Source organism: Perca fluviatilis, chromosome 9 (genome assembly GCF_010015445.1).
Source record: "Perca fluviatilis chromosome 9, GENO_Pfluv_1.0, whole genome shotgun sequence".
Lineage (NCBI taxonomy): Eukaryota > Metazoa > Chordata > Actinopteri > Perciformes > Percidae > Perca > Perca fluviatilis.
In genome coordinates, this window is record NC_053120.1 from 30,469,528 (window position 1) to 30,493,503 (window position 23,976).

General features: G+C 40.4%; 2 protein-coding genes across 3 annotated transcripts; both read left to right on the forward strand.

Annotated features, from left to right (window-relative positions):
* Positions 1–8,303: 8,303 nt before the first annotated feature.
* On the forward strand, positions 8,304–11,853 carry dr1 (down-regulator of transcription 1). The gene is made up of 3 exons (XM_039812227.1): positions 8,304–9,187; positions 9,342–9,505; positions 10,623–11,853. Exons 1-3 carry the CDS (start codon positions 8,968–8,970, stop codon positions 10,767–10,769), a joined length of 531 nt encoding a protein of 176 aa, XP_039668161.1. The 5' UTR covers positions 8,304–8,967; the 3' UTR covers positions 10,770–11,853.
* A 133-nt stretch (positions 11,854–11,986) lies between these two features.
* LOC120565046 (protein wntless homolog) lies at positions 11,987–16,295 on the forward strand. Of its 2 annotated transcripts, none has more exons than XM_039810360.1 (12): positions 11,987–12,178; positions 12,390–12,653; positions 12,750–12,874; positions 12,979–13,149; positions 13,257–13,393; positions 13,990–14,158; positions 14,246–14,343; positions 14,427–14,490; positions 14,603–14,746; positions 14,840–14,923; positions 15,045–15,210; positions 15,347–16,295. In XM_039810360.1, the coding sequence occupies exons 1-12, from the start codon at positions 12,073–12,075 to the stop codon at positions 15,445–15,447; spliced, it is 1,629 nt and encodes a 542-aa protein (XP_039666294.1). In that variant the 5' UTR covers positions 11,987–12,072; the 3' UTR covers positions 15,448–16,295. The 2 variants fall into 2 exon arrangements, with proteins under 2 accessions (XP_039666294.1, XP_039666295.1); XM_039810361.1 differs by having other exon boundaries at positions 12,994–13,149.
* The last annotated feature ends 7,681 nt before the right edge of the window (positions 16,296–23,976 follow it).

A 23,976-nucleotide genomic window follows, 5' to 3' on the forward strand; every position in this document is an offset into this window, starting at 1 on the left:
CGTAGTACTCCGTAGTACTCCGCAGTGACTCGAGGGGTAGCTGTTTGACAAAAACGGAAACTGCATAGTATGCACGAATTCACCAATATTTCAGCAATAATTCAGCTAAAATTGCTTAACTTACCGCTTTAACCAGCATCCGTTCAGTTCTGCAGTACCGAGGGTATGAAGTTACATAAACATTTTCAAGCAAGTTGCTGATACCTGTCCGCCCAGATCAAACAGACACTTCAGACACATCTGGGGGAAAGTGATGAATACTTGTTTTTTTATAACCTTTGTGTATACATCAGCAATCACAGACATAACTACTCACATAGATTGTTTATGTCAACTCACTTTTATAACACTTCATATACACAATAATCAGATAGTAATAACTACTCAAATAAACTTTGATAGTTAAAATATATTTTGTGTATGTACTGACACATTGCAAGTAAAGGCAAGGTATATTGAATATTTTTAAGATAAAACAGATAAAATAAATTAGATCACAACTATTTAAAATATATTAAACCTACATGGTAGGTGTAGCACTTATTTCAGTGTGTATTATAACAGTAAAAGCTTTGTAGCATTTAGTTACCTTTGTATGCGGCTCTTCAGCTTTCTATTGAGAGGGATATGATTATGTTTGTACTGTACTTCTCGTTTTTCTTTCCTCAGTATACAACCCAGTCTCACGGCAGTTCGTCAAATGTTCACATAATTTGATCTATTGATTCGTGTACACGAACACGTTTATCTTGTTTTATTGCGTGATTGTCAGCACGTTTTTTAAACTAATGTATTTCAATGGGAAGCATCTTTCGCGATCACAGCACGATTCTTTCTGCCAGTCGGGCTGCAGCAGAGAAGCTGTATACAGCTTTGCGATTATTTTTAGCCCTATAACCACATTTAATCAACAATTATTCACAAGATCTTATCATGGTTTATGTATTTCTTTTAACGTTATTATTTTGGTCGTATTGCCAGGGAAGTTGGATTGCTTTGTTTATTGATAATTTTAAAACTATAACGCTACAGCTACATTTATTTAGATGTTATCATGGTATTCATTTCTTTATTTTAATAATATTATTTCAGTTTTATTACTGTGAGACACCCCCAGAATTATTTTAGCATTAAACACTTCATTTCCTGCATTTTGGTGAATTTTTATGCACCTATTTATAATTTTTTTCTGAATCAATATGCCTGAAATATCTATATGTAAAGGGAAACATTACAATCCAAATATAAAAACATAATGGAATATACTGCAATAAGGCTCTTAGGCATTCTGTATTGCTTTCATCTATTTCTTCTCCTTTAGATCGACTTTTCTAATTATATCTGAATCAGCGCACATGTAGCCTAGGCATCATTTACTCCTCCCTCCTCTTTTGCATCAATCAACAATTATTCACGAGATCTTATCATGGTTTACATGCAGAGGTTAAATTGGGCTGGAGCGCACCGGAGCACAGCTCCTCCTCCTCCCCATACTGTAATATTTCACCGGTAATAAAACCAAAATAATATTATTAAAATAAAGAAATGAATACCATGATAACATCTCAATAAATGTAGATGTAGTGTTATAGTTTTAAAATTATCAATAAACAAAGCAATCCAGCTTCCCTGGCAATAAGACCGAAATAATAACATTAAAAGAAATACATTTAAACCATGATAAGAGCTTGTGAATAATTGACATGTTCACAAACACCTTGATGAACTACAGTCAAATCTTTATAACCCTTGGACAGACTGCTGATGATGTAGCAGAGGCTCGTCCACAAACATTCTTCACCTTGTCATTTATTGTTTTGTCATTATAACACTACAACTGAGATGAATTGCTGTGCATTGCCTGCACCTGGTTTATGTTTCATCTGTGTTTTTCTTCCTAGCATACTCTCATGATCATCACCATGGAGAATCCCCCTTTCCGTCATCAGACAAACATGCTTTACACCCCTATGACCACACTTAAATATGCTGATCCCAATAGCGACCTCCTAATTGACACATTTTACAAAGTGGTGTTTGAACACAACAAGGTTTTCAATGCCAGTCTGAACTTCCTCAAACTTCTGCCTTAGAGAAGTAGAAAGAGCTTTACTTTGGAAAAGAACAAGACCAACTATAAGAGTCTCATCTTTGTTATTTTTGGGACAATACATTCTTCTTGTGTGTCTAAAAGCTACTGCGGCAGGTTTTTAAACCACACCGGTACATTCAACCGTCTACCATAACTCTCTTATCTGTTTTTTAGGCGGCTGCATATATGGAAAAAAAACACCTAACCCTAAAGAAATTTTAACAAAAGGTTTCTCAGCTGTTTTTTGTCCTTAATAACATACTAAAAGTTAACCAAAGTTTGACCACTAGAAAAGAAAAGTTTTCTGGGTCTATGAATCTATTGGACTTTTGGTCTAAAATGCACTGACATGATGACATACTTATGGAATACATTTTGTGAGATTACTGTAAGGTTTTATCTTTTTTGGGGTGAACCAGAGATGTAAACGATTTAGCCTTTGTCATGTAACTCCTATTCAGTACGTGTTTTTGGACACATACCTTTTTATTGCTAAAACACAGACTTGACATTCAATGTAAAAGTTATTCCACCCAAAAGTAACTTAAATTACTTTTACCCCCCACCACCACCACACCCCTCCTCCCTGGGAATATTTATTTTCCTGCAGTCTTGCAACAGGTGCAGCCTCCTGTCTCCATGGTAACTGAACCTTCAGAACTCGTATATTATGTGTGGTGGGTAAAAAAAAAAAAAAAAAAAAGACTGGACATGGCACTTCTTTTTGCTGGGGACAATGTTGACCACAACATCCTTACTATTGATGGTAAGGGGACCTTCCACGGAATGGGAATCATAGCAGCAATCACTCCAGGGCAAAAAAAAAGGACCATATCATTCCAAGGAGTCACCAGCCTAGAGTTTGCAGTGCAAAGTAAAATCCCAGTCATCGAATATCGCTTTGCAAATCATGTGCATTAGAGGAAAGTCAGTGCAAAGAGCTTTTTGTGGACATTTGCTGGTGGACAGATGTCTCAATCACCTGGGTGTGTCAGACCTGCAGGAGGATGACTCACAGTTTGAGTCATTGGTGAACCAAGCTGAAGAGATATACTCATGTGTGACAGGATGAGGTTTACCCCTCCCCCTTACCTGTGCACGAGAGTGCGCACCAGCACACCTGGGGCTCATCCCCTTGCTCCCTGATTGGGAGCAGGTGGGAGCTCTATTTAAGCCTGTGTGTAGACTTGTTTTTTTCTGTCTTCTCCTGTTGGGTGTGGAGGCGTGTTGGGGCTGGCGTGCTGCACACTTTTTGCTGCTGCCCTAGGTTGTCAGTTTGCTGTGGTGTGAGCTGACCCTATCTTGGCTGGGGATGTCCCTGTATGGGTAGATGCATAGCCTACCTGTGTTGCTGGCGTTGGGTGTCTCGTGTGGGCTAGTGATGGGCGAACGAAGCCTTGTGAAGCCTCTGAAGCTTCTTCCTGATTGTATTGCAAAATGATCCGAAGCATCAAAGCATCGAAGACAACACAGTGACATCTAGTGGTCAGGCAGCAGAAATGACAGCGGCTATGAACTCGACACAGCCAAATGAAGCTTTCAACACAAACGTAGGAGAGACAGAATGGACACATGCATATGGCACGACATGACTGAACTTGAATTAACCCTTGTGTTTTCTTCCCGTCAACCTTGAAAGAAACACTTTTTCCCGACATTTTTGATGCCTTTTTTGGCATTCGTTTGTTTAAGCTTTTTCCAACGTTTTAAATTGTTAAATTTTTCTTCTACACATTTTCAGCGCTTATTTCTATGCCCCATATTTTCTGATATAAACCAAAAATTGAAAACGGTTCAATGTGACCCGAAGTCAACACAAGGGTTAAATGACATGAACATGACATGACGGAATTAAAAATATAAAACCTATGTTTGAATGTTTGGATATAACATTATAATATATAAACTATATATAAACTACTGTGATCAGGATTTGAATGTAAGCCTATGTTTAATTAGGCTAAATATGGATTCAATAAACTGCAGCAACAATGCCACGTTCTACCGCTATGTAGAATTACGTACAGGTGTATGTAAGTATAGGCTAATTTCTATTAATAGGCTAATCAAATAAATTGCAAGCCACACTCATAAACCCGCGATGTTCCAGTGAATTCTAACGGGTTGTTGGTAAGCACGCAGCGACATGAATCCAGCAAACCCATCCGGAGTCTCAGTGACGTTCGAAGCTTCGGACGTCATCAGTCACGTGCTTATTTCAATTCGATACAAGCTCCAACACTGGGTTTCGAACCAGTGTGCTTTGCGGGAGTGATACAAGCTTCGGTGCCTCGGTGTCAAATGTCCCATCACTAGTGTGGGCCGCTGCATGCGTGCGCGGAGTGGGTGCCTCTGCCGGGGTCTGAGGGCAGCGTGTCCTGTATGTTGCTGGACCGGGCTGCAGCCTGCATGCTGCTGTGGGGCTATCATGGTGCCACGACTAATTAAAGGGCCAGTACTCCCTGGAGCGTTTCTACCCCACTGAAGCTGTTCTGGATACTGAAAAAACTGTTCTGGATTCTGACAAAAGTAGTCTGGAAACTGGTACAAAATTGGCTCTGTATATATTGTATTAGCTGTTGTACTTATTGCATGTGGGTTTTTGTTCTTGTTATTTTGGTTGATTTTGTTTTTTTTCTCTTTCTTTTCATTATGCATGATCGATTGTTTATTTGAATGGTTTTGTTTCTTGTTTACTTTTTTTTTTTTCCAATATACAGTGCTTATTCTACTTTAACAGAAATTATTGCTATTTTAACATATCTAATTAAATAAAATTGTATATTTTCCTATAATTACTTTATTGACTCTGACCCCTGATTTTGGTGAACGGATCTATGTGCTTTAAAGGTCTTGGGCCTATCCCAAGTGGCGTTGTCGGACATTTTTAGTTTTCTCGAGTGTCATACGCCACTCGCATTGCCACACATGGTAATGAAAGAAACAACTTTGGAGAGTGCTGCAGTCATCTTCCAGTGAAAACTGGACAGTTTTCACTGGAAGATGTAATGAGCCATGAGCTCTGCTCATTTCCTGCAACCCTGTTCGAAGGCAAGGAAATCTTCCGTAAAGCCAACAAGCCCCAACTTGCACAGGCAGTCACTGATTTCTCAAGTAAGAAATCTAACAAAACTGTCCTGGATTCCATCCCACCAACTGAGCATTATGTTCTGGACGGTGGCTCCGTCCCTGGTTCACCGCTTGGCATGGAAAAAGGGTGACAGTTACGGTGCCATTGCACATATATGCCATATGCAGACTTTACCATTCGCCATTATGATAAAGCATCATTTTTGATAGTTATAGCGAAGGTCCTTCCATCAAAGACAACACGCATCAGAGACGTAGTGAAAACACTCACCCCGTCGTTAACTTTAAAGGTATTGTGGAGGATTTTCCCGAATTTTAGAAAAGAACCTCCCTCTGTACTTTTTGAAAAAATGCACATGCGCAACACTCTGCCTGCTCCCGAGAGGGAACGCCTATTAAACGTGTGCACGAGAGTGCACTGTTTACAAGTTGCTGTCGGCATGGCTCATACAAGCCTACTTCCAAAAGAAGATTTGCACTTTTTCACAAATTGAGATGTTTACCGTGTGTGCGCGGTGCGTGACTTGTGCCAGGGCTAGCATCGCTAATCATAGCTTACATCAACTTTTACTAGCAGTGATTCTAAATGGATTTCTCCAAATAGCATGCCAAACTTTACCTGTGGAGTAGAAACTTCACGACTGAGGCATCAGTGGGAAGCCCAACCTGTGCTTTTAGCGCACGCCAGTGTGTGAAATATTCTCCCAAAAGCTTCAATGCTTCAATGAATGGCTGAAACCGTAGCTCACGCTCACAACACATATACACCTGAAAGCTAGGGACGTGCACGTACGACGGCCTTACGTACACATATCACCAGAATGATTGACAACTAGGAGGACCAATAGTCTTGATGATCCACCCGGAAAAAGAAAATCCTCCACTATACCTTTAATGCAGAGACTGAGTTTGTGGGAAGAAAGGATGATTTCCTTTCCAGATCTTGCAACAAACAAGGACATATCAATCTTATGACCGAGGAGCTGGAGAAGATGGGCTGCACTGTTATTAAAGCATCTAAGGTCAAAGTGCAAAAAAACATAAAAAAGAAACCTAATAAAAGAAACAACTGAAGAAAATAGAAAAATATATGTATAAATAAAAGTATTAAAAAATATATTTAAAAAAAGGCAAAAAAAACTAAACGCATTATAAAAAATATATATAAAAAATAAGACAAAAAAATGAAAGGGGTTAGCGGTACTGAGCCTTCACGTGGCAGCCCTGTTTTGACTAATTTTACAGTGCCACACAGTACTAATGAATTTATTCTTTATTGGAATCAAAAGAATGGTTATGAACCACAGAAACCACCAATACTAGGCAAAACAATATGAGAAATATGCAATTACTTAAGGGAAATTTTATTATTAAATTGTAATTGTATTTGCCCTTATTTTTTGCATAAATATGCTTGTAACCAATTGCTTTAAAGGTCCCATGACATGGTGCTCTTTGGATGCTTTTATATAGACCTTAGTGGTCCCCTAATACTGTATCTGAAGTCTCTTTTATATAGACCTTAGTGGTCCCCTAATACTGTATCTGAAGTCTCTTTCCCGAAATTCAGCCTTGGTGCAGAATTACAGCCACTAGAGCCAGTCCCACAATGAGCTTTCCTTAGTATGTGCCATTTCTGTGTCTGTAGCTATTGAGGAGGAGAGAGGGGAGGGGGGCAAGGTGGAGGGTGGTGGTGTGGCCTTGACCAACTGCCACTTTGCTCGTTTGAAAGCCATGATGTCTCTCTCTCATGGGTGGGCCAAATTCTCTGGGTGGGCAAAGAAGAGAAAGGGGAGGTAACCTTGCTCCTTATGACGTCATAAGGAGAAGATTCCTGATTGGCCAATCTGAGCTTTCATTTTCTCAAAGGCAGAGCAGGATACCCAGGGCTCGGTTTACACCATCACCATTTCTAGCCACTGGGGGACCATAGACAGGCTGGGGGAACTCATATTAATGTTAAAAAAACCTCATAAAGTGAAATTGTCATGCCATGGGACCTAATTGTGCTTGTAATCAGTTATTTATTATACAAATATGCTAATTAGAATATTACATGGCCAAAACATGTATAAGGTACCAGTATTGGTGTAGGAGGAATACAAAGGAGTAATGGTCTTTTTAAGGACCTGGCGGCCGCCATTTTGAAAATGGGGCCTTTCTTGAAGTCAAATTTTGGTAAACTTTTAGTATGTTTTACTGTAAACCACTGAAAAATCTTTTGTTAGAATTTTTTTGGGGTCAAGCCATATTTGCAGCTGACTATAAGCCTCCACACACACTTGGCTAATCTGGGATTCAGCTGTTTGCTCTGAGCCTCACAAGATGAGATAAGATAAAATAAGATAGACTTTATTAATCCCGCACTGGGGAAATTCCTTTGCTACAGCAGCTCAAAAGAAAAAAATTACACACATCAGAATAACACAAGTGGACATAGGCAAAAAAAATACACATTAAGTATAGGCAAAAAATATATACATTAAGTATAAGAAATAGAAAAAAAAGAATTAGTTATAATAATAATTGTAATAAATCAAACATATTTACACAAACATCCTTCTATAAACAGGAAGTATAAACACAGATGTTGAGTATGATGAGTAAGGTGCGGATGAATAGAAATGAAATATTGCACAGTTGGAGAGTAATAAATAATAAAGCGTAGTGCAGAATATTGTCCAGTGATGGCTAGCAGTGCTACATTATGATGTTGCATTAAAGAGTCTGACTGCTGCTGGAATGAAGGACCTGCGGTAGCGCTCCTTCTTGCACTAAGGGTGCAGCAGTCTGAAGAAGCTGCTCAGGGAACTCACAGTCTCATGTAGAGGGTGAGAGGTGCTGCACATGATTGATGCCAGCCAAGCTAACATCCCCCACCTCCTCTATGGTGTCCAGAGGGCAGACCAGAACAGATCTAGCCCTCTTCACCTGTTTGTGGACTTTTAATTAGAAACCTTTCATAAAGATATTCATAAGTTCTTAATATGTAGGCTCAGGCTGAGAGCAAAAAACAACAGAATATAATAAAATGGAATATAATAGAAATGTGTTATTCTCTAATTGAACAGTAGATGGCGGTAAACAATAGCTAGAGGCTTGACACCAGCTTGACACCTTACACCGTATCCGGTTCTTTGTTTGACGTGGTATCCGGACAAATTAAGCTAATGTTAGCCAGAATACAAAATTTTAAATGAACTACTGGTAGCTTTAAGACTGTTTGAAATGTTTGATTCATTTGGTCGATGCAAGGGAGAGTAATCCGCAGTGTTGTGGCGACTACATTCTACTCGTCCGCTCTACCTAGCGAACTATTTAGTTACATATGGCAGGGACAGTTCATTGTTAGCTTAGCTTTAGCCATGCTCTCAGACTCCGCTTTCACTTGTCTTTTGGGTTGCTTGTGATAGGGACCACAGCTACTAGCTAGCTTGGTAGCTAGCTAGCTAAGCATATGTTCTAGTATTAACGTTTTTGTGTTTCTCGCGTTGTTTCTTGGACCTTTAGTGTCTGTCACAATCCGTGTAACAGCGGTGCTCTGTAGAAGCTGCACCTCGTTAGTGTTAACACGTACAATTAGTTGTTAGCAAGCTAGCTAACCGGCCAACTTTGAGGAAACGTCTTTTTTTTTATGACATTTAAATTGATGTTGACGTTGCCTTCACCTGGACAATAATCTCCATTAACTCAAGAAGGCCTGTCAGCGTCTGATAACATTTTTCACCACCCAGTCAAGAACTGGAGCTTTCATTTCTGTGGTTTGTGGTTATTTTCCTGCCACGATGGCTTCTTCCTCTGGAAACGACGATGACCTCACCATCCCCAGGGCAGCTATCAACAAGATGATTAAGGAAACTCTCCCTAACGTACGAGTGGCTAACGACGCGAGGGAGCTTGTGGTGAACTGTTGCACAGAGTTCATACACCTCATATCCTCAGAAGCTAATGAAATATGCAACAAGTCCGACAAGAAGACCATATCTCCTGAGCATGTCATCAATGGTGAGTCCTGGTCCGCGTTTACTCCGTCTTTGCACAACTAGCGAACAGTTAATGTATTGAGAAATTCATGAGGGGGTGTGCCCATCTCCCTGCCATGGATTTTGAACCATAAAGAGTAAATATTTCGCTTTCGCCTCTTGTTTTCACACCACAGCCCTAGAGAGCCTTGGTTTCGCATCGTACATCACGGAGGTGAAAGACGTCCTGCAGGAGTGTAAAACTGTAGCTCTGAAGAGGAGGAAAGCCAGTTCTCGACTGGAGAACCTGGGTATCCCAGAGGAAGAGCTCCTCAGACAACAACAGGAATTGTTTGCCAAGGTATCATCTGAAAATACTAACAAATTACAATTCTATGCTGTGGATGAGCACCCCCATTTTACTGTACATACAAGCTGGGGGCTGGAAATCACTGTATGATTTAATGCAACATTGTAGTTTCAGTTCCCACAATAAGGCAGCCAGGCACTTTTGCAATATGTGGTATATTGTAAGATTGCATCTCGGTGTGTGTGTGTGTGTGTGTGAATAAATATTGAAAATAATCATTTTAAAAATTTTTGTTTTTAAACACTTTTTTGTGTAGTTCACAATTTGAAAAATGGTATTCATATATTGGGTTACGCATTACAGTATTGTGTACAAACAGTGAAGGAAACAGACATTTAAACATACAGAGCTATGATTTGTAAATAAACATGTACATAAATGGCAATAAATTACAAGAGATGGTAATAAAAGCCAAAAATAGAAGTTAAAAAGGGGTGTGGTCTGAGCAAGTAAAGATATTTAATCTATAGTGTAAAATGATTTGTGGACTGAGGTGAAAACGGTCATATGATGCATCTGTTTACTAAATTTAAATGTGATTTCACTTTAATAATTGTGTGATAAACATGGAGCAGTAAAACTTGGCCAAAGTTATTAAGATGACTTTATTCTAATTATTCTAACTATTGTTATAATTGCACACTAACTTTTAGCACCCTCTCTAGATACCCCCATTTCACTGCACATATGGAGAAATATGAGTATGTTAAGGATTTATTTGTCACATGACACATAAATCCTTAAATCTTGCTGTGACTTTAGTGTAACAACAATAAATTAATTGGCAGAAGATAGGGCTGTTTAAATATCTGCGGTTATACACCCCTGTCTCTGTCACATTTGTAACATGTTGAAGTGTTGTGGTACCTATGTGCAGTGGCTTTGTGTAAATGGGATAATAAAATCCCATAAAAAAATCGGCTTGCAACATCTAATGCATCATAATTCAGCCTCACTAATGTATTGCAATGTAATGTATTGTGGGCATTCATCTCATGCCTAATGGATAACAGCATAATATCTGAGCCAAAAATACTGTAATATTTTGCTCAGCCATAATAAGCTCTTAATTTGCCTTCTTTTGTCTCTTGTCGCTATTTTCCTGCAGGCGCGGCAGCAGCAGGCAGAGCTCGCCCAGCAAGAGTGGTTACAGATGCAGCAGGCTGCCCAACAGGCACAGATGGCAGCCGCATCTGCCAGCGCTGCCCAGCAGGCTGGTTCCTCTCAGGATGAAGACGAAGAGGATGACATTTGATCCTAGGACGCCGTTCTACTTGTCCGAATCCTTTCCTGGGACAGTGTTGGCACACAAATCTCCCAGTGCTGTCATCGGCAGAGACATGAGGCGTGTTTGACTGCTGGTATACATAAATGTAACAAGGATAAAGCACATTGGAATAGACACTGAAGAGAAAGATGGAGGGGGATTCCATGAAAGCCACACGTTCAGACACCAGTACCTGAAAATGATTTGGATTGAGAGGCTATTAATGAAGTCTCATCTCCCTCCCCACACCCCCCTTTTTCCATTTGCTTCTGTTTAATTATGTCTTGATATTAAATTGTGAGTAATTTGTAGATATCTGGATGTGTTGTGTACACTGAAGGAAGACATTGCCTGGGATATGTCAGTGAATTTTGGTGTTAATGCAGCAAGTGTTTACTCCTTCAGGTACTGCACCAGATATCTTACTTCTGTCCGTTGTACTAGATCACTTTTGGTGGTTTAAGGAAACTGCTTCAGAATAATTTCAGAGCAGTCGATTTCTCCTTTCTTGTGGTTTGATGGTCACTTTTACAGAATGGGTTTTCTCTACCCCCTCTTGGTATATTTGTTCAACAGACGATCATTTGAGGGGTTGTCAATATAGGAATTATTTTGTTAAGTAGAGAAATAAATGGACATTTTGGTTAATTTTAGCTCATTCAGATACTTTATGTTGCATTTCCTTTCATCTTTGAGCCACCCACAGTATTGCTAATTAGTGACACCTTTCAGAAAATGTATATTTTTGTGTCATAGAACCAAAGATAGAGGACAGACTAACAGCGCAAAGTTAATGTTTTTTAAAGGTGTAGGTGCTACTGTGATTCTTGTTGCTGACTCCAGGTCAGTGTAAACAATGTTAAGGATTATTAACCTATGACTTTGTAAAATGCTTTGATATCCAGGCTGAATTTGTTATTTCCCTTCTCTTTGGGTGCAGTATCAAACATTTGCATTGTGACTGTGGTCAATCCTCAGTGTAAAGACAAGTAACCTAGTTGTGATACACATTCACTCGCCTATGCTAGAAAGTTGTATTCTTTAAGCAATAAAGGAATCATGTTTTTATATACACTTGTTTTGTGTGTTTTTAATCATACAAAACCAAGTAAGTGTTTTATTGTTCTAAATCCAAACGCATGATGTTTCCACTCCCGCCCCCCTCTGCACTCAGACGATGATTTGTGACTCCTGGGAGAGTCAGTGTGAGCAGGTAGACGAGCAGCAGTGGAGCACTTAGCCTTTTGGGACCACATGCTTGTGTGTCACTTTTCTAAATTATCTTTTAAAAATGGCAGGAACAATCATAGAGAACATGAGCACTAAGAAATTGGTTTTCTTTGGTTTCTTTATTCTTGTTTTACAAGTTCTTTTCATCATGGTTGGAGCACTAATCGGTAAGTAGTCAGAATTTATTGTTTATTTGTTGTAATAAATAGTATTTATAGAAAGTAACCTACATATAGTTTGTGTTTTAAAAGCGCAACAAAAATTGGCTTATTTGAAACAGCTTCTCTCGATGTGACTAAATAAGATATACCTTTGTTCTGTCTGTACTTCATAGAACATAACTGTGTGTCTCTGACAGTTTATTCCCATTTGTCATAGCTCCCAGTCCCACCAGTGCTATTCGCTACTTGGCCACCAAATGTATTAATCGCCACAGGGCACGTGCCTGGCTCGTGCCGTGGGGATCAAATCGGTGCCAGCAGATCCACAGTTTTGATGAGCCTCTGGCAAAAACACTGGATCCCAACGACATTGTTTTTGCTGTGCACATACCTCTTCCCAACAAGGAGATGAGTCCCTGGTTTCAGTATATGCTTGCTGTTCTACAATTTGACATTGCATTTAAAATGATCAATCAGATTGGTAAGAGTTGTGTCGACATTTAAATAATATAGGACCAAGCTCCTCAGTTCTTGTGGTAGATATCTAATAAACCAAATCTTGTCCCTGTCTGTGTAGAAGATGATGCTATCATCACCATTGATGCTGGCCTTGCATACAGGGATGATTTGATATCTGAGTGGACCACAAAGTTTCACTCAGTGGAGCAAAGGCCACTCAGGTGCATATTTGCAGTTTCCAAGGTAAACGTGCATGACTGCATTTAATACAAATATATTTATGTATGTGCAAATAATATATCCTGTACATTTACACTCTAATATCTCTGCTAAGTAACCTGTAACAGTCCATACTTTTGCAGACATATAAAAATGAAGGCCGTTTTTATCACTGTGACCCCATACCATTAATGGAACTGGGAAGTGTGGCCCACAAATATTTTTTGATTAACCTTCGCTTGCCAGTGAATGACACATTGAATATAGGAATTGGAGAAATAAAGGACATCCATTTAGTGGTGAGTTTATTTTCTTATAATTTAAATTCCATTATATGTTTTGATGGAATTAAACCGCAAAGCCTGCATGTGTTATATTCAAACATTTTATGTCCCTCTTCTCTAAGGGCATACACCAGAATGGAGGCTTCACTAGAGTGTGGATCAGCATGAAGACTATGTTCAGTCCCTGGATATTTGTGGCAACAGTTTGGTACTGGCACAGGATCAGTCTCATGGCAAGACATCCAGTCCTTTTAGAAAAGTATGAGCCATTAAGAAAGAATGGCTAAATGTGTTTATCAAACTAATAAAACTTTGACTTTGTACCACTAGTAATGTATAGCCACATCATGAATATTGAACAATAAAATTACAAATATATGGAACCCTAAAGTGTTCAATATTAAAATTGAGAAATTTCACAATATGATACATTTATAATAATAAATAATCATAGGAATAATTGTGAGTTAATAATAATGAGTTAATAATTATTTTATTTTTTTTTATGTTGAAAACTATGTGCCTACATCCGTAGGCCTTAGATACAGACTGAATACATCTTTTTTTTAGAAGGTAGAGTGAAGTTATAAAACACAGCTCTAGTGCTCTTAAGTTGAAACTGAGTGCAACCCAGGCTCTTTAGTCACTCAGTGCAGACTTAAAGCCACAGGTAAACCCTATGTCATACTAGAGGTATGCACTGCAGTGCTTCAGGGTGACATGTTCAAAGCAGGGGAAATGAAAAATGCTTGATCGGCCTGGTAGAACCAGGTCAAAACAATGCCTGCAGCAGAAGGTTACTTTTCTTTTAAGAGCAAATGCAAGTCATTAATACTATGTATTTTCCTTGTACAGGGTGATTTTCGCCCTGGGTATTTCTGTGATGTTCCTGAACGTGCCGGTGGAGTGGCTCTCCCTGGGCTTTGAGTGGACGTGGATGCTGCTATTTGAAGATGCTCAACAGGGCGTCTTCTACTACACACTCTTCTGTTTCTGGATCATCTTCTGTGGCGAACACCTTATGGTAAGCACCTTTTACTTTTACTCTACTATAATTTTTTCCATACTTGCAGGCCAGTTATGCAATTTTTTTCAACAACAAACCATGTAGGACCAAAGTCAGAGGAATCGGCTTTCAGTGTACTGGTGGCAGGTTGGGCTGGTGATGTTCAGCTCATCTATTCTTCTTATATTTGACCTGAGTGAAAGGTAAGTCCATGACTGCTTTTGCTGAGGTCTATTGTCTTATAGTTATATCATTTTTTAATATTATTGTGCTTTATTTCTTAAAGGGGGGTTCATTTGACCAACCCTTTCTACAGTGTTTGGGCATCAGAAATTGGGACGAAGGTGGCAGTATCCCTCATATATTCGTAGTGTATCAGAAAAGAATTCTGCCTCATAACAATATACTTTACATGTGGGTCTCTCTTTGTCATCCATGCTTTTTCCTTGACTGTCATCACAGATTACTTTCGTTATTGTGGCAGGAATTTCTGTTTGTCTGTATTTCCTCTCTTTGTGTGGCATGGTGCATTGTGTGTTCAGGAACATTGATGGGAAAATAAACAAATTTCCTGAAATGCCAGAGGCTAGGAGACTGCGTTATAAGGTTTGCTTTGTTTGATTCAATTAATTTAATATCTGAAGCACAGTAGTTTAAACAACATTATGTATGTTTTTCCTCTTTTGCTGGTTTTGGCAGGGTATAGTCTTCAGGTTCAAGTTTTTTATGCTGGCAACTCTAGCATGTGCAGCAATGACTGTCATCTTCTTTATCCTAAATCAAGTAAGTATTACCCCTCTAATGATCAACATGGAAGTCTATAGTTCTGTCATTACAGTATTTGATATTATGGCATGTTTTGGGCTCTTAACAATGATTCCAAATTTTCTTTATGCTACACCAGGTCAGTGAGGGGCACTGGCACTGGGGAGACCACACTCTCCAAGTCCACAGTGCTTTTCTCACAGGGACCTATGGCATGTGGAACCTGTATGTTTTCACCGTTATCTTCCTCTATGCGCCCTCCCACAATTACAACAAAAGAAAGTCAGGAGATGGTCAACAAACAGGTCTGTAAGGTTTCAACTGTATATTTAGAATCAAGTTCTTAAATGAAAAAAAAACAAACCAATGAAATGAGGCATTTACTTGGCAAACATATCAGATGTTCAGATGTTTGTTTTAGATTATGTTCACTATTGACAGATGTGCTTGAGAAGGCAGAAAGCCAAGAGACCCAGCTGACATGTGGAGAGCATGGGCCGACCAAGACCTACAGGATCACTGGGAAGGTGACCGAGGAATAACTGCCAGAAAATCATTTTTTGTTGTTGTTTTATTTTGTTATACTGTGTATACTATTCTTTTGTTTCTGAAAAGATTTTAACCACATTACAAACACTGTAGGACTGTCTAGAATAATATCACTTTAATTGCAGTGAAACTTGTGTGACTTGAGATGTAGATGATAGATTAGCGATGCAACTTCCATGGGCCTCCATGTTCACTCAGAGGCATTTTAAAGGGTGATTTTATTTTTTGTCAACCTGGAGCCTATTTTCCAATGCATTAGAGTCTAAGTAACTAATGTGAACACAAACCATTGGATTAGTGATGCATTAATGTCTAAGCGTTACTTTAATGTTGCAGCTGGTGAAGGTGGGGCTAATTTTAATTACTTTATATACTGCTGGGTAGCTAACCCTATCCTAATATATTATAATGTATTAGTTAATCTAAGTACTAAAAGCTGTTAAATAAATGTAGTGGAGTAAAAGGTAGTAGATAAAGTAAATACTCAAGTAAAGTACACGTACCTCCATTTTATATTACTTTATACATATACTCCACGACATTTGAGAGGGAAATATTGTACCTTTTAATCCACTATGTTTATTTGGAAGATATAGTTATTACTTACTTTACAAATTAAGATTCAACATATGATAATCCTTTAAAATACAATGCGGAGTTGGGCTCCTTGTCATTATTATTAGATGCTGTTTGCATCCAAGAGACATTTTCCCTCCAAACCTCTCAGGTGGTTTCATTTAAATATCTGTTTGAGGCCCACAGAGGTACAATTATCCCATGTTTTATATTAAAGCAAATATTCATTACTAAAACAAAATAATAAAAATAATATAAATCTGTGTATAAGAAGTTTGTTAGTTCTTCTTTTCTCTCCCATTCATCCTCAGATCTTGTAACCCTTTGGAAGAGGCCCGGCCCCCAGGTTAGGAACCACTTAGTCTATAACGGCGATTCATTTACGGGATTGCTCAGGTGCCTTTCTTTGTGTTGGCATTCTAAACTCCGGTCGACTTATGAGGACTATGGTTAACTGCTCCTCAGAGCTCAGATCTCTGTAGGGTAAATCGAGACAGCAAGCTAGACTATTTGTCGAGGTTTATGTTGCACGACTAAAACAACTTTTGAACTGCACATGTTCCACCAAAACAAACTCCTTCCTGAGACTATTTTGCAGAGGCACCATTATTGCATCCAGCGCTTAGCTCCCCCCAAGATGATTGTGATGGTTTAAAGAAATGCCAATAAACCAGAGCACATTTTTCTCCCATCCCGGAATGTTGTGTGAACTAGCCAGAACCTCCTTCGCAGCGCTGTAAAGGTAGGTTTGGCAATGCAAGACTAGGAACCACTGGACTAGACTAGACTAGCTAAGTGTATATAAAACTAGCTCCACTTCAGGCAGCAAGCACAGTAAAATTCACATTGATGCATCAGTATTAACACTTTAATAATTGCACATACAACAGTGACAGGGGACATAGGCTACTACTTATGTACTTTTACTTAAGTAGGATTTTAAATGCAGGACTTTAACTTAAAAACTACTAAAAAGAGTATTTGTATGTTGTGTTGCTACTTTTAATCAGAATAGCTCATCCACCATTGCAATGAATTCAGAAAATAATCAGCAGATTAATGGATAAATATAAATAATAATAAAAATAATAGAAACAACTGCTTCATGAGCATTAAACTAAAACTTTTATTGGCCACATTCACAAGGTTAAGGATGAACAATTTATTATGTGGTATGCAATTTTACATTTCACAACAAATTATTTGTGTCTATTCTGCAATGGACAGACTATTAAACTTAATTTAAACATTTCAGCTAGCATTATTAGGGATTAAGATCACATGTAATTTAGATGTTATGACATAATAAGTAGGTGTACTGTAGGCCTATGTACAGAACCACCGACAGAGGGCGCTGTTGTCTCTTCACAACCATAGAGTAGGCTAGGCCTAAATATGGTCCCAGCCCAACAGCTCAGCAGCCGCCAGGAGCAGATGACTCTCTCCGTGTCTACTGTCATCAACAGCACTTCATTTTTATTTTCTGCGTCGTGAAACGTTTCATTCGACACAGCTAGGGCACATTGCTTAATGAGAGGAGCTCTACGCGAATTATTTCATGGCTCGACTTTAAAAAAAACTCTGCTCTGTCGGATCCAAAAGGCCAGGTGAGTAGGTAGGCTATCAGAACAGAGATTACACACGAATAAGCTTTCAGCAACTGTAACTTGGCATGACAGCAGGGCTGGACTGGGACAAAAAATTGGCTCTGGCATTTTAGTCCCAGGCGGCCCACACCCACCGTGATTGGTCAGACACATTCCCTGCAGACAGTCCTCTTAAAATATGCGTGCATTCTATGATATAAGTTGCCTAGTGTTCTGCGTTCATGTGATCATTTTGGATCCTTCAAGAGGGGTCTAAAGACTTATCTGTTGATTTTACACTTAAATAATGAATTCATTCTTAGAGTTATGATTTGTATATTTATGGTATTTTTATTATTTGTTATTGATATTTGATATTGTATTGCCATTATTGTTATATTACTATTTTGCTTAATATTGGCTTAGCAACTTTAAAACAGTTTACTGTTAATTTTAACTATTGTAAGATTCACATTTTGTCGCTTTGGACACAAGTGTCTGCTAAATACTATAACCATAACTATAACCGTTCCCAAAAGCTACAATAAAGCTGAGAGTAGTACAGTATATGCCCTGGAAAAGAGCACCAATACAAGAGAAGCTAATGAAGCCATTCAAGGAACACTGATGCTTATATCAACACTGATTTTATAGATCACACAGACTTTCCAGCTACCCAACAGGCCAACCGCTAGCATTTTCAATGTAAGCTTAAACAGTTAGGTTACCTGACAACCTCTAACTTTAATGTTACAGCCAAACTGCTTGTTATCGTTATGACGTAACACACCCGCGCGCGCGCGCGCACACACACACACACACACACACACACACACACACACACACACACACACACACACACACACACACACACACACACACACACACACAGACAGTCTCCCTCCCTTCCTGAGAGTTCCTGTTAATTTGCCTACTCCTTACCACGTCGTCATCTACTCTCTCTTCCATCTTTTCCTCACTCGCACCATGGCCCTGTCATGGTCAATCTCCTCCTCCTCGGCTTCTTCATATCACGTCATGATGCTGTTTCTGCTTCTCTGTATAGCCAGCCATCTCTCCTCCTCCTCGACTTCAGGTAATGCTGATGTTGAAGCAGCTAGCTACTACAGCCCCAAACATGTCAGAAATTTTGGCACATTTTGAGGAATCCGCCTGTAGATTCTTAATCTTTTTCTCCTGTAATTTCTCTGCACCTCCCTTGCACTTTAGTGGTCGTTTGTCCATTTTAACCTGGATGCTAAACTTCCAGCATAACTATTTTACAGCTCGTGTCTCACGGCCGGGAGGCGTGGCCATAGTGGGATTCATAAATTTGCGGCCCAGAGTAGGGGGGTTCCTGGATTTGATTGGGTCAGGCCAGTGCCAATAAAGAAAATTAACCAATCGGCCGCTGTGAGTTCTTTATGGGCCGGCCTGGCCATAAAATAAAAAAAAGGCCTATCGGCGATTCGGCCCAAAAGTGCGTCGGCCCACCGGGAAAATGCCCGGTATGCCAGATGGCCAGTCCAGCCTTGCATGACAGCGGTGTATGGACAGTATAATGCTGTGATTAAATAATAGGGCTGGTGAGCTCCAGTCGATCACCATAACTTATCTAGCGTAAACAAGAAGCAAGTAAGCTACAACACATTCATTTAATGTATTTCCATCAAGTTGATGGATGGTGCACAGTTCTAAGGCACGTGCAGTTTGGAGTAATAGTATTGCACAGTATACAGATAATGCACATTGGTGAAATTGCGCAGTATTATCAGTATTATCAATAGTATTAAATATTAAATATTGCACAGTAGGTGGGTAGAGGAAAGTCCAGGGGGTTTGGGGTTTAGACTGTGAAGTCAGTGCATGTTTGAGTTCAAAGTGATTATGGAATTCGGAAAGAAACTGTTCTTGAATCGGTTAGTCCATGTTCTGATGCACCTGTAGCACCCCCCTCAGGACAACAGGTCAAACAGATCAAAGCAAGGGTGGAAGCTGTCCTTGGTGATGTTTTCTGCTCTGCTGAGGCCACTTTCACAGCGGCGGGAGGGCACGATACTGCTATGTAAACAGCTGACACACAGGCATTCATGTGCCCACTCCATAGACAGTATATATAGAATGGACCAACAGATCCCGTTGCTCTGGACGGAGACGACTGAAGGATTTTTCCGTTGAGCGGAAGCATGCCAATTGATTTTTCCTTATACTATCACGGTAATTCCTCTACTAATGTGAAAGTTGTTCGTGTCGCTGTCAAAGTGACATCAATGAGATGCTAATGGGGGTTTAGTGCTTGTTAGCATCAAAATGGCGCCATAGGAGCTACGCTTGCCAGACACTGGCTTACCCCCTTGGCCCACTCTCGGGATGCTGTGCTGTGTGGAGAATCCCCCCCGGCTGTCTGAGCGGACGGGGAGAGCTCGGTTACGCCCTACCATTGATGACCGGGTACTCACTTCTCTCAGCACTCTCCTTTGCTATGGCAACAGACAACAAACGGATGTGCGCGCGCCCCCTCTACAGACGCTGTGCTGTGTGGAGAATAAGGCATGGATACCCAAACCGAGCCCGACGGTAGGCCTACCCGACGGGCCGGGCTGGGTTCGGACAGATATTTAGAAATTATGGTCGGGTTTGGGTCGGGCTCGGTCACATCAGTGTGATAAGGCATTTGTTGTAAAATGGTGCTGTGGCTCCTTTAAGAGAGCTCAGTGCGTGTGTGTGTGTGTGTGGAAAGTGGGCAGAAGAGAGATCGAGAAAGAGGAAGCAGACGTGTTGTAGGCAATGCATGCAACCAGAGCAGAGTTGGTGGAATAAGTTTAAGTTTTGTACACATGTGTACTGAAAGCCAAGTTCATTCATTTGCTCACCAGAAACGGGATTTTAACCCCAGCCGACGTTATAAAATGAATAACGTCGGCCCTGGAGGTAACGAGTCTCCCCTGGTTTTCTGATCACGGTCGGAAACGAAGCAAGCAGGAAAGGAAACACATTGAACATTTTAACAGCTTATTAACGTGCGCTTGTTGCCCCGTGTGCGCTGATGCGCTCATCTGTTGACATTTCCGAATGCCTTCCTACAGTTGCTTAACAAAAGCGGGCTTTCCACACAAAAACGTAGCGTACAGTCATTATAAGAAAGAATTTGATTTTAACTGTGTCGGGCTCGGACACAAATTTCTTAATGCCTGTCGGGCTCGGGCCCTGTCGGATGCGGGCCGGGCTGCTAAATTACGAATCCCATTATGGCCCCGCCAAGGTCGGCCCTACGAAGCAGCTCGATTGGTTGGGGTTAGGCATTTCACCTCGAGTGGTTAAGGTTAAGATAGCCGATTGGTCAGGGGATAGGACCTACAAATGGGGTTACATTACCTCGCGTAAACATGGACGCCTGGCCAATAAATGCTATTGAAGGGCGGGTCTTGACGTGGCCATAGTGGGATTCGTAATATCGCGGCCGGGCCTATTGGAGAAGCATACAAACGGCTACCCTCCCCTGGCTCTTGGTAAAAAAACTATCATGCTATCTCAAGTTCAGATAACGGCTCTGACACCTTGCCTTGTCACTCCCGCTGCGCACTGTGTAAACAGCGGGAGCGAGCGCCCACTCAGAATGTGCGGTGCTACACAGTCACTCCTTACCCCCGGCGTCTGAGCGGGATGGGGATAGCTCTGACTCGATGACTGCCCGAACCCACATTGTGTCCTCTGCCCCTCGTGTTAACCATTGGTGGATAATGATTTGGCTCCGTACAGTTAAAGCCTACGTGGCGCCTTTTCATCCTGCCACGAAGGCTATGGGGAGAGGTCGGTTTTTGCGCACCCCCTGGTGAAGCGTTTTTTGAAGGGGGTCAGACGACAGAAACCTGTTGTGAGCTCTCTCATACCTCAAGGGGATATATCCCTGGTGCTCCGAGCTCTGGGGAATGCTCCTGTTAAGCCTCTAGCACAAGTTTCTCTCAGGATGCTGTCACTGAAAACAGCGATCCTCCTCGCCGTGACGTTGGTTAAGAGGGTGAGTGATTTTTGTGCGCTGTCGGTTCACCGTCCTGCCTCTCTATTAGAGGTGACAGGAGTGTGGTTACTTTATAGCCAAATCCTTCATTTACACCGAAAGTTTTAACGAACTCTTTTCGGTCAAGGATATTTTCCCTTGAGCGTTCCCCCCCCGCGCCTCATAACAACGTCTTTGCCCGGTGCGTGCGTTATCCCAGTATGTTTTACGCACAGCGAGCATCAGACATACACAGTAGCTGTTTGTTCACTACCGAGAGCGCTCACAAGGCACAACAGCGGTTGTCTCACTGGCTATGTGAAGCTATCACCCAAGCCTATAGTTCGGAGGCATCGGATGCCTAAAGGCATCCGGGCTCACTCCACGAGAGCGCTATCAGCGTCCGCTCACCTCCTCAGAGGCGTGACGATGGCTGACATCTGCCCAGCGGCTTCCTGGGCATCCCTGTGCCTGTTCATCCGTTTTTATCTGCATGATGTGTCCGAGTCCTCCATGACTCACTCTCACTCAGTCTTATCCACACTTGGCGGCAGATGACGCGCTGTTGGATTTGTTTGCTGCTGTCCCCATCCTCCTGCACTTAAGTGGCTGTGAGGACTGTGGGTTTTTGCGACTATTAGTTGTGACATTTTTTTTTTTTGAAGATTATTTTTAGGCCTTTATTTTTACAGGACAGATGAAGAAATGAAAGGGGAGAGAGAGGGGAAATGACATGCAGCAAAGGGACGCAGGTCGGAGTCGAACCCGCAACCGCGGCGTCGAGAAGTAAACCTCTATATATGTGCGCCTGCTCTACCAACTGAGCTAACCTGGCCACTAAGTTGTGACATTAATCCTTTGCCATTATAAAGCACTTTACAACCTACATGACATGGGCCTTACAATCGGAGTAATAGGCCAATTTATAATCATGATAGGGTTTTTTATCAAAATAACATGTTGTTTGATACATACACAACTTCTTCAGTGTCAATAGAAAGAGTGGTTTGTATATTGGAGTTAAAATATGGGAGTCATGGACCTTTTTCACAGCAGACATTTTGACTTGTCATAGTAGGAAAAGCACAGATGAAATTGATAACCTTAACGATGGCTCAATTCCATCAAGTGTCCCAGTAAGCTATTTCAGTGAGTCAGCATGCACAATACCAGGGCCTCTCCTAAGTGGAACGCATCCATCATTAATGGTTTTGAATACACCTGTGCTTTTCCTACCATGACATGTCAACATGTCTGCTGTGAAAAAGGTCTATTGACCTCAGCTAAAGTTTGCATCGAGTGAAATAGGTAGTGTTGGTTTTGGGAAGCATGGAGGGCTGAATTGAGGTGTGTCAGCACTAAGGCAGCCACTTAAACATGATGATCAACATCATGTTGTCATTGTGACACAGATGTAGGGCAGGCTTCACTGAAACATTTAGTCAGCCATGGTGGCTTTCTAACCTATGAAGCAATAGGCATCCATTCAGGTGTTCAGAAATCAAAGTAAAAATATCAAAAAGTTCAGATTAGTCTTAGTTGGAGTTTAGAATTTTTGTACTAAACTTTTTTTGTTGTAAGGTCTTGTACATCTGACTACCAAATACTACTAATAAAAAAACAATGTGGCCTTTGCTGGAATGTGCCACTCAGTGTTGTTATGACAGCAATTTAAAGATTAGAGCCATCTTTTTTGTTCAGGGAGTCTCTTATCTGTGTCACTGTACACCTGATTCTTAGTCTTGGCTATTCAACTTTGGTTTGAACTTTTTTGGAATTTTAGCATGACTTTTATTTATCTTTATTATGTTCAGATACAATTTTTTTCCTTCCTGTTACCAATTCCAATACCTAATCTTGCATATCAGCCGAATACCAATCCAAAATATACATGTACTGTATATATATATATGATATTTTTTAACAGCTGTATACTTCTATCCCTGTATGGATGTGATATGGTTGCTATCATTGTTGTATGGTTTGTTTCAGGTTAAACTCTTTGTAAAACATGAACAAATACAGAGATTACAGAGAATGAATCTGAGAATATGAGTCGTAACTGATGAATAAGATGCATTAACTACTTTAAAAGGTACAATATGTAACATTTCTGTCAAAAAATTACTATATATATTTTGTTGAGTTGTGTGAATTGTAAATGATACAATGTCACAGAAAGAGTTATACTCAGTAACCCTAATACTGCTTTTTTTCTGCCACATGGCATCATTTTGTCATTAATTGCATGCCACTTTGCAACACAGTAATACAGCAGAGACCTTATTTATTGATACATTTCAATATCGATAGATCCAGCTTAGTATCTACAATGTGGTGGTTGACAAGTAGCTAATGCTAAT

Excerpts from the sequence above, each read along its gene's own strand:
- dr1 (XM_039812227.1), top strand. The coding sequence starts at position 8,968 with ATGGCTTCTTCCTCTGGAAACGACGATGACCTCACCATCCCCAGGGCA. Across the intron at positions 9,188-9,341 it reads TCCTGAGCATGTCATCAATG|CCCTAGAGAGCCTTGGTTTC; the intron begins GTGAGTCCTGGT and ends TTCACACCACAG. Across the intron at positions 9,506-10,622 it reads AACAGGAATTGTTTGCCAAG|GCGCGGCAGCAGCAGGCAGA; the intron begins GTATCATCTGAA and ends ATTTTCCTGCAG.
- LOC120565046 (XM_039810360.1), top strand. The coding sequence starts at position 12,073 with ATGGCAGGAACAATCATAGAGAACATGAGCACTAAGAAATTGGTTTTC. Across the intron at positions 14,491-14,602 it reads AAATTGGGACGAAGGTGGCA|ATTACTTTCGTTATTGTGGC; the intron begins GTATCCCTCATA and ends CTGTCATCACAG. Across the intron at positions 15,211-15,346 it reads AGGAGATGGTCAACAAACAG|ATGTGCTTGAGAAGGCAGAA; the intron begins GTCTGTAAGGTT and ends CACTATTGACAG.